Genomic DNA, 10,995 nt, shown 5'->3' with positions numbered 1-10,995 from the left:
GGATCATCACAGTTTGTGGCAATATGTCCATCCTCGCCACAACTGAAACAGTACCATGGTTTTGGCTTTGATTTGACTGTTGCGGATGCGGCTCCTGAGGTAAGTTTTGATGTTGATGTCTTTTTGTAAACAGGTTTCTCTTTTCGTTTCTCCTTTTCCCTTTTTTTTTCAGGTGTGTTTGTAGATGATGTCTGTTGTTTAGGACTCGATAGGGCAGCAATTTGAGCTTGTAGCTCAACAATTTGCTTTTGAAGCTGTTTCATAGCTGGTTGCTCGGCAGAGAAAGACTGAGGTGAATCGTATGTGTCTCCCACGTATACCTCATGCACTTGCGCTGCAGCTTGAGCTTTTGGTTTTTGAAACCCCAGATGTTGCTTCATCCTGTTCGCTTTTGCAGTTTGTTTGTCCTCCTCTGTGCGTAAAAGGAGTAAAAACTCTGGAAAAGTGGGCGAATTTTTTTTGCGTTGCTCAAGCTAAAGGTTATTAATCAGCACATTATTCCAACAGCCCCTACAGAACTGCTTTAAGAGCTGCCTGTCCGAATTTTGAGGCAAAATGGTTTTCAATTTCACAATTCTATTCAAAAGGGTCTGTAATCTCTGGAGATAATTGGAAGGTTTCTCACCTGAGTTCTGATTAACATTTAGAAACTGGGCGTAAAGTTCGTCCCCATCTTCCACCGTAGCATAAGCTGAGTCAAGCAGATCGAGGAAAGCTTTTGGATTTGCATGGTAACCAAGCGACTTGACAACCGAAGTGGCAGGGGGAAGCAAACTGTCAACAATGCGTCTTACCAACTGTGCACTGGAAACGGTAGGATCAGCAAAGTAATATTCAATGCTGTTCCTCCAAGTTTCATAATCGACTTCAAAGTTTGGGCAAGGGACTTTGCCGGAAAAAGGTCTAACTTTTGCTGGTGCGTGTATTTGCGAAGAGAAGTCAGAACTTTTGACAATGTGTTCGACCACTACACGCTGCACCTCAGGCGGAGTAAGTTGTTCAGCAGTTTGCAAGAAGGAAGATACTGGCAATTGAGTGGGCATAGCATTTGCCATAGGTCTGAAGGAAGGGCTAAAGGGGTCAAAAGGACGTTGCTCATCATTGACTGAATCCATTTGAGTGGCATCAAGGGAAATGGGACCTGTGGCTGTTCTAGCAGGTGCCACAACTGTACCCTGAGGTCTGCCAGACTCACTCAGCTCTTTCAGTAATCCAGTGATTCGTGCCAACTCATCATGTAGCAGGTTTTCAAAAGATTTTCCACTGAGTTTTGCAACATTTTGGAGGTCAGAAAGAAATGTTTTAGTAATATCGGTACCCTTTTCACTTGAGTATGAACTGGCTAAAGCTTCAACGTGGAAGACAACATCGTCATCTGTATCACTGGTTCTATCAAAGGGTAAATCTTTCTCAAGTGTCTCCACAGCAGCACCAGATGCATATTCTACAAGGGCTTTACCATAAAACTCAGAGGTTTTGTCTAAAACCTTCAAAATTCTGTTAATAGATCCAAATTGCTTTAAATCTTCATAAATCTCTTCGTCTACATCGGTATTTGTCAAACCTGACACAATGACGGCATTGGGGACCTTAATACTTTCTTTCTCAATCACATCCATTTTCAGAAAAAGAACCAAAAGCAAAAATGTACACTTTTTTTTTTTTTTTTTTTACGAAAAGAAACTTGGTTATTACTCACTCAAAGCTCCTGGCTGGCTCGCCAAGTTTTACCGTGTAACCCACTTCAGAGTATGTACACCCTAGGTTCGTAGGAGCTGAGAGTACAGTAATAACCAAGCAACACAGGTGTAACGTTTGACATGTGTAAACTTTTAATTCAACAAAATGTTTCAACATTTCACAACAATTTTTTGTCCACAATACCTATGGGCCCAAAATAAATTTAGAATAAAATAAAATAAAACGTCCTTTCTTTGTTGAAAATGTTCCTTGGAAATTTTCCTTAGGAATTCCAAAGTTAAATCCAGAATTCAAGTCAGTTAGTCAAGGGAAACAGTCAAAGTCAAGGGAAATATTCGTCAGGGAAAATCTCGTTGGTGCCGGTTAGTTGAACTGACACAATCCTACCACAGGCTTCCGGAATGCTGTGGTGGAGATTCACGGCTCATTGGGAAGGCTCGCCATCTATGGATCAATGGTTCACCTGGTATAATTCAAGGACTGGAGCTTTTGGAATTTCTGCTCACCTCATCAAAAAAAGACCTGACCAAGAGAGGATTTTCAGTATGAGAAGCCAGGACAGATAAAAGCGATTTCTGGACGGCTCTCCAACTTCTTTTCTTCTCAGTTTATTTGAACTCGCGGGAGAAACCGAAGCAGTGCTCCATCTGATTTTTGCGATGTGAAGCTAGCGGAAGTATTTTAGCGCGCTACTTCCGGTTTCCCACAAAATAAAATATATTTTTCAAAATAAAACCCCCATTACTCATAAACGTAAAGTATGGATAAATAATGATAATAATTACACACAATTAACTGGTTACCCTTTTTAGGTGGGTTACACAAGGAATTTCTTTTTTAAATATTTTAAATATATTATAGGAAGATGTTGACAAAGATATGTTTGAGTGTTATTGGCTTTGTCTGTAAAGAAGACTTTGTTTATGAACAACATAAATTAGTCAAACTATTTTCTCCCAATAGAAGAATAGAGGAATCATCCTGACAAAGATTAATCTGATAGAAACATCAGTCATGATTCACCGAATACAGGGACAAATGTAAATGTGTGAATACAGGAGGAGCTCTGACATCACTGTAGTTCAGAGAGATTCAGAGAAAGTGAAACTAACTTGATCAACAACAATATGGACTCCTGAAACGATCAACCTCTTTAAACAACAGAATATTTATTGATCCGTTCAAAGAGTCTTGTGGACACATCTGATCCTCACAGGTAAGAGATAGAAATATAAGAGAGGTTGTGCTGAACAGGTTTCTAATGGAAGTGATCTGGTTTAGTAGGTTTATGTCAAACTGGAATAAGTTGAACAGAACCAGGTTTAAGCATATATAACTATTTTAGTTGTTTACTGCACTGAAATGGTATCAGAATTGTATTAAAAGTGTGTCATTTGATTGGTTGTAAAGCAAAGTTTGGTGTTTCTGTCACTTTGTCACACTACAGAAAGACTAAAGAAACAGGAAGTAAATGACCTGCAGATTCACTGAACACAAACCTGCTAAACTGAAGATGAAAATCACTTTTATAATAAACAAGATTAAAACTACACTTAGTCATACAAACTTGATCACACAATATGGCTGTTTATTTTGTAGAGATATATATTTGTAAGTATATGACCTACTTTGCACTTGCTGTTTTTGATCTAAACAGACTATAGTTCAGAGTGTTCAGTGAGTTTGAGTCATTCACTGTATGAGGAGTGATTGTTTCCCTCACTATCAATGAGATTTTAACACTTCAATATAAATATTTATTAAGTGGTCATGAGTTATGAAGTAACCCCAAATCTGACTTTTGAGGCGAGATTTTATTTAAACCCGAGTGACCAAATACAGTGTGTAAAACAAATACATCAAGGAGCAAATGGGCTTAGATGGGTCTTTTCAGTCTATTGGTCATAATTTTTATATTGTAAAATACAATATGTTTTTTAATGTCCTAGAGGGAAAGAACAATGGCAGAATCTTCACCAACAAGAACAAGAAAAACCAGGAGACGGAGTATTGATGATACACGTCCATGTAAGTCAATAAAAAAGTAACATATAGGAGAATGCTATTTTGTGGCTTTACAGCAGCGAAAAAAACTATTCTAGAATATTGGTTTAATTCAGAGATAAATTTACTGAAACACTGGTTGTTGAATGTGCAATCAATGGCTAATTTAGAATACTCAACAGCCCCAAACTGTGTCGGACTGGGGATATTTGGTTGTTTAACTGAATATGCTCCTTAGAGGAATATAACGTGTTTATTTGTTTTCTTTTTTAATTTTATGGGCCCATCTTCTCTTCTGTCTTTTATGTTACTGGTATTAAGTGTGTACATATGTTTCCCTTGGTTTTGACTTTTTCTTTTATTGTGGTGACGGTCAGTGTTTGAGTGCTGTTTTGTCTATGTTTATGTTTATGTTAACTTTCAATAAAAAGTTAATCACAAAAAAACTTTATTCATAAAGCACTTTAAAACAACTGAAGTGGACCAAAGTGCTGTACAGAAAAAATAAACAAAAAACATAAAATACATACTTTATGTAAAGCATAATGCAGATAAAACAAATCAATAGACATAAAACATATGGAAAAATAAACATACCATGAAACCAAAAAAAAAAAAAATGTCCACGTCAGGTGTCAAAGGTCAAGGAGAAAAGGTTGGTTTTAAGAAGTGATTTAAAAGCAGAGAGTGAAGAGGCTTGTCTAATGGGCAGAGGCCGATCCTTCCTCAGTTTAGGAGCTGCCACAGCAAAAGCACAGTCCATGTTGTTTTGGGCACATTCAGGAGCAGTTGATCAGCTGACCTGAGAGAACGAGTGGGGGTGTAAGGGTGTAGCAGCTCCCAAATGTAGGGTGGGGCAAGACCGTTTAGAGATTTAAAAGCAAATAAAATAATTTTAAATTGGATCCTAAAATGTACACTCTAAAAAGTTTAATTATGATTTACAAAAAAAAATTGGTGAATTTGAGTAAATTTTAAAGCTGTGAAATCAATTTTTATATTTATACTGTATGAATTGAGTAAATGCATGTAAAAAAAATAAGTAAATCTGAGTAACTGCATCTGGTACATTAACAAATAAAATAGAGTAGAAATAATTTAACATTTAAACATTTAAAAACCAATATTTATGAGTAATATTAATTGTTTTTATTTATGAGTAATATTAACTTTTTATTTCCTCTGTAAATAGTACCAGTATACATGACATTGGCCTTTATTGTCGATGAGTACAGCAATACAGCACATTTTACACTTTTTTAACATGTATACAATATTGCCTATGCCTACAAATGGAACATTTAAACATTCAGGTAGCCCAATTCAAGTGCAATCAACCAGTCTGTTATCCAATATCCACCGGATCAGCGCTGGTTCTCGAGCCGGAGACGGACTCGCGCTCTGCGGGTAAACTTCGAACTTCAGACTGCCGTCTTGCGTTTCACTCACAGCCGAAAGACACTGCGAGCGACTGACTCCATAACCTGCCAATAAACAAACAGTGACAGTTCTGAGAACATTTTATCATCCAAATTAATTATATTCATTATGATTAGGAATAAAGTTGTGTGTTTTATGCAAGGCGTTTCAATCACACGAAAAGACAGACGCGACTCTCGTTTAGGTGTCACATTACGAGGGCGGGGGAGGGATGCATCGTTTTAATTGAGTAAACTTACTAAATTTCTTAAGAGTGTGTTAAATATATTAATAATATTGATTTGAATTAAGTAATATTTTTGTTTCTTGAAACAGATCAGTTTAATTCTCCATTCTCAAATATTTTGATAGAAATTTCACAAATAGCCTATAGGCCTATTAAGTGTATTATAAATAAATAATTGGTTAGTCAAATACTAAATTATTTTAGTGAAAAAAACTTAAATATAACTGTAAATTTTAGATAAAATTAACTGTTGGATTTTTAGTCAATTATTTTGGTACAGTATGTTTAACTCAAACAATCAAGTAAATAAGTTACAGTTAAGTTAATAAAGTTTAATATTACTGTAATATTTACTAAGCCTTACTATTATTTTTTAGAGTATATTGGCAGCCAGTGAAGTGAGGCTAACATGGGCGAAATGTGCTCGTGTTTATGTGTTCCAGTTAAAAGATGCGCTGCAGTGTATTGTACCATCTGGAGACTGGCTACTGAAGACCCACTAACCCCCACATACAGTGCATTACAGTAATCTAGCCGAGTGGTAACAAAGGCGTGGATTACTGTCTCAAAATGTTGCCTCAGAAGATATGGCTTTATTTTGGCCAGCTGCCTCAACTGAAAAAAGCTTGATTTAAGGACTGCCCTGATCTGACAGTCGAGCTTAAGGTCAGAATCAGTTTTAACCCCTAGATTAGTGATGGTTGGGCCAAGGCACACAAATCAACAGGAGGGGTCCCATCGGTGCCACCAAAAACCATCACTTCTGTCTTTTGTGCATTGAAACTTAAAAAGTTAAGAGTCATGCAGGCCTTTATATCTTCAAGACGCTCGAGTAGCGATCTAACAGTGTCATTCTTTGGCTATCGTCCGCGTAACAGTGGAATGACATGCCATGCTTCCTGATTATTGAACCAAGCGGAAACAAATAAAGAGAAAAGAGAAGAGAGCCTAAAACTGAAGGAATGTACAGTACTACTTCACATTAGGGTTCTGATCAGCTTGTCTGGGTTCATTTTGCAGTAATGACCAGCTTGTACATGATCTCATATATATTTGAGAAATCACGTTTGATTTCGTCAAAGTTGCTCTTTACATTCAACCAACTTCATGAGGGGAATCATGAGATTCTTTTAAACTTTTTCCTTCTCTATCTGCTCTCATCAGTATAATAAATGATCACCATAGTCATCATCATAATTTCAATAATCTACACAGCAGCCCTTCAAACAAAATGTCTTTAAGATCATGAGAAACTTGAATTCAGTGTTTAAAGTGTCTCCAAACTTGGGTGATTAGGTGATTTATCTTTATCATTTCTCTCTCCAGTGATGTCTTCCTCCAGCGGTCCACTGACTGAGGAGCTTCAGTGCTCTATATGTCTGGATGTGTTCACTGATCCAGTCAGCACTCCATGTGGACACAACTTCTGCAAGACCTGTCTGAATAAGTGCTGGGACAACAGCCAGACCTGCAACTGTCCATATTGTAAAGAAACATTCAAGCACAGACCTGATCTCAAGATTAACACCACACTCCGAGAGCTCGTAGATCACTGTAAAAAGAAAAGTCCTGAGAAAAAAGCTGAAGTTCTGTGTGACGTCTGTGAGGAAAGAAAGCTGAAAGCCCTGAAGTCGTGTCTGGTGTGTCAGAGCTCTTACTGTGAAACTCACCTGGAGACTCATTCGAGAGTGGCAGGTTTAAAGAAACACAAACTGATCAATCCTGTGAGTAATCTGGAGAACTATATATGTCAGAAACATGAGAGACCTCTGGAGCTGTTCTGTAGAGATGATCAGACTATCGTGTGCCTGATGTGTGGTGTAACAGACCACAAGAACCACAACACTGTTTCTTTAGAAGAGGAGAGTGAAGAGAAGAAGGTAGAAGTTACTGACAAACTAATTTTAAATGGCTCTTATCATGAGGAATCACATGTTCTTTAATATAAATGAATCAATTATGAAAACATATTGTGTGTTGTTCTCTGTCTATAGACTCAACTGATGAAGACACAGAAAGACACACAGCAGATGATCCAGGACAGAATCAAGAAGATTCAAGACGTCAAACACTCAGCAGAAGTCAGAAAAGTGAGTTTAAAATAATTAAATTTAATTAATTTTAATATCTATTGTTTATTGAATTGTTGTATAAAAGCAATTTCACACTCACAGTCACTCTGTTGGTCTGAATATCGACACGTCTGTGATTCCCTGATCACTTAGTAAAGTAATAACACATCTCTCCTCAACAACACACATGATTTGAGGAATCATTCAGTGCAAACGGGGCAGAATGAGGGATTTTGAAAACCGCCTAAAACACTGAAATATGAGAAATAATAACACTGATTCTTCTCTTAACAAACGCCACTAATAATGTGCTGATTGTCCTGGTTGAGCAGAGAAACACAGAGAAGGAGAAAGCAGCCCGTGTGGAGCTCTTCACTGATCTCATCCGCTCCATTGAGAGATGTCAGACTGAACTGCTGGAGATGATGGAGGAGCAGCAGAAAGCAGCAGAGAAACAGGAGGAAGAGCTCATTGAAGAGCTGGAGCAGGAGATCACTGAGCTAAAGATGAGAAACACTGAGCTGGAGCAGCTCTCACACACTGAAGATCACCTCCACCTCCTACAGGTCAGTCAACATCTCTCTGATCAATGATAATGCAGTATATGACACCATAACACTCCCCATGCTGAAGGATTTCTCCTCTCTCCTGCTGTAGATTTACTCATCCCTGTGCAGCTCTAGAAACACCAGGAACTGGTCTGAGATCAGTGTGAAGACTGATGAGAGTCTGGAGACTCTGAGGAGAGCTCTGACTAAACTGCAGGACTCTCTACAGGAGAAACTCACGCTAACTGGTACAGCAATATCAAACACACCGTACAGATACATATATTTATCATCTTTTAATATCAGTAATGAAGAATGAGTCTGTTAAAGCTGAAATAAGAGAAGTATGTGATCATGTGTTTGTGTCTCATTATCATCACAGTTCTTCTTGAAGAGAGCAGGTCATATTCATCTCTAATTTCAGAAAACATGCAGTAAATTCATCTTGTACTAGAAGCTTCATCACTGTAACCAGAACCTTGAGGCTTTAGTAAATCTGTCAACACTTTTAGATGAGAAACTACAGAAAGAATGCACATCAGATAAAATTAGTTTATCAAGATTTTTAAATGTTTCTAAGAAAATCTAATTAATAGGCAATCTGGGTTTAAGAGGTACATTTTATTCTTCATTTATATCCTGCAGCTTAAACTTTAAAATCTTAAAAGTTTATTTTTTTAAATATTTTTTTTCTAGTTTGCACACCAAAACTACAGTATGATGAATAATTGAGATGAATAATATTAGCCACAAAATAACATATTGATTCTCTAAATATCAGCAGAGAAACATTGATCAGATAAAACATGTTGTACACAATTCTTTAAATATAACCTTAAATCTTGTGTATAATTCACACATAAACATGTCAAAGATCTGATGATGTTTTATTGTCATTAGTCTCTACAGAACTGAAGAGGAGACAGCAGTATGCAGGTACAGTGTGCTGTCTGCACTACACTAGATTACATTCAGATACTCACAGCTTCATCACTGACCGACAGTATGATTAAACACTGATTACATATTACAGACATCATCACTAAATATATGTATTGTGAATTTATGATTTATATTCTCTGTTTTCTCAGTGGATGTGACTCTGGATCCTGATACAGCTCATCCTAATCTCATCCTGTCTGATGATGGAAAACAAGTGAGATGTGGAGACATTATACAGAAACTCCCAGACAAACCAGAGAGATTTGATAGATGTGCATGTGTCCTGGGAAAGGAGGGATTCTCCTCAGGGAGAATTTATTTTGAGGTGCAGGTGAAGGGAAAGACTGCCTGGACTTTAGGAGTGGTCAGAGAATCCATTAACAGAAAGGGATTGATCACAGTGAGTCCCAGTAAAGGATACTGGACTGTGATTTTGAGGAATGGAAATGAATATGAAGCCTGTGCTGGTCCTCCTGTCTCTCTGTGTGTGAGAGTGAAGCCGCAGCGGGTCGGTGTGTTTGTGGATTATGAGGGGGGTCTGCTCTCCTTTTATGATGTGGAGTCCAGCTCTCATCTCTACTCTTTCACTGATCAGTCTTTCACTGGGAAACTCTATCCATTTTTTAGTCCAGAATCTAATAATGGAGATAAAAACTCAACTCCACTGATCATCACACCTGTCAAACACAATCAATGAATTTACAGCGCTAATATGAAATACACAATGAAAATGATTTATAGAATTAAAAATCTAAACGTTTTGCTATTTTTTCATCATTTGTTTGTCATTGTCCTGAAAATCAAAAAAGCATAAAACTCTAAATCTATCATTTCTAGCTATAATTACAAATTAAAAATATAATGCTTGTTTAACAATTTTATTTTCAATTTTTCATAATCATTCATGTCATTGTTTTCTCCCATCTCAAAACAATTTTTTTACACCAAAATAAATCAAACTATGAAAACATTAATAAATTATATCAAAGTTATTTCTACTATTTCAATTACAAAATGATCTGTGATATTACTGTGGTAAATCAGATGGTAATACCTCAATATATATCATAGAACTGTAAGATTACCATATTCATACACAACATTATGGATCTTCAAAGTATACCTAAAAACACCATGATATTATGATCATAGTAATAACAAAAAATTAAAAAAGGAGATTAAAGTAAAAAATTAAGAAGAAGAAGAAGAAGAAGAAGAAGAAGAAGAAGAAATAAATGTAGGTCTATTACCAAGGTATACCTATACAATGTTTTGTTCTTCTTTCTTTCTTTCTTTCTCTATTTTGGTTCATGTCTAATGTTTACCCCATGGTAAAACTAGGCATGTTTAACCATAAGAATAGAATAGAATAATAGACAAATTTCAACACACATCAGATTAATTTAAATGCTATTTTATTATTGATACAGTTGAATACATCTTCAAATAAAATATAGGACTGTTAAATATGTGATGGTGCTAATATGAAGAAGAGATACAAATATGAAACCTTATAAAAAAATATTTTCCTTCTCTCAGGACAGAATGTTCTATTAATGATGCCTATTTATATTGCTGTTTATGTTTAATGTATTTTGATCTGTATGAAAATTGAGCACAGCTGTTTTTTACAGTAGATAGTGATAAAATAAGGGGAATTCACATCATCACATATCCTTCACCATACGTAGAGATTGACATGGAGTACTTTCCATAAGATCATTTCTCAATGCAAATCAAACCAGCTATTAGGCTAACTGAAATAAAACCATGCCAATCTCTAGGTATGGTGAAGGCTATGTGATGATGTGCGGCTATTTTAATTCCAAAGGCCAAGGGAACTTTATCAGGATGCATAGTATCCTGGATCCATGAAGTAACTGGCCTTTAAAAATAAAAATCTGCCTGCCTCTATGGGAATTTAACATAGGGGTGTCCAAACTTATGCACCCTGTATTTTAAGGAAGAACATTTATTTATTTACGATACATTATTCATTCACAAAGAAAATTGGTGTCCTTAAAGGTTGGATTTTTCCTAATTTTTTTAATTAAGGCATTAA

The 10,995-nt window shown here is 36.4% G+C and overlaps 1 protein-coding gene across 1 annotated transcript; it reads left to right on the top strand.

Moving 5' to 3' along the window:
* Positions 1-2,785: 2,785 nt before the first annotated feature.
* On the top strand, positions 2,786-9,905 carry LOC311299455 (E3 ubiquitin-protein ligase TRIM39-like). Its single transcript, XM_084423028.1, has 8 exons — positions 2,786-2,917; positions 3,651-3,729; positions 6,698-7,251; positions 7,366-7,461; positions 7,776-8,009; positions 8,101-8,239; positions 8,892-8,927; positions 9,083-9,905. The coding sequence occupies exons 2-8, from the start codon at positions 3,663-3,665 to the stop codon at positions 9,628-9,630; spliced, it is 1,674 nt and encodes a 557-aa protein (XP_084279154.1). The 5' UTR covers positions 2,786-2,917; positions 3,651-3,662; the 3' UTR covers positions 9,631-9,905.
* Positions 9,906-10,995: the final 1,090 nt, after the last annotated feature.

The sequence above is a fragment of the Rutilus rutilus genome, assembly GCF_951802725.1.
Source record: "Rutilus rutilus genome assembly, chromosome: 11".
NCBI lineage: Eukaryota > Metazoa > Chordata > Actinopteri > Cypriniformes > Leuciscidae > Rutilus > Rutilus rutilus.
Note: the sequence above shows the minus strand (reverse complement) of the source record. Positions and strands in the feature narration are given on the sequence as shown.

Coding starts and splice junctions, on each gene's coding strand:
- LOC311299455 (XM_084423028.1), top strand. CDS start 3,663: ATGGCAGAATCTTCACCAACAAGAACAAGAAAAACCAGGAGACGGAGT. Junction 8,010..8,100: donor ATCACCTCCACCTCCTACAG/GTCAGTCAACAT, acceptor CTCCTGCTGTAG/ATTTACTCATCCCTGTGCAG. Junction 8,240..8,891: donor GGAGAAACTCACGCTAACTG/GTACAGCAATAT, acceptor TATTGTCATTAG/TCTCTACAGAACTGAAGAGG.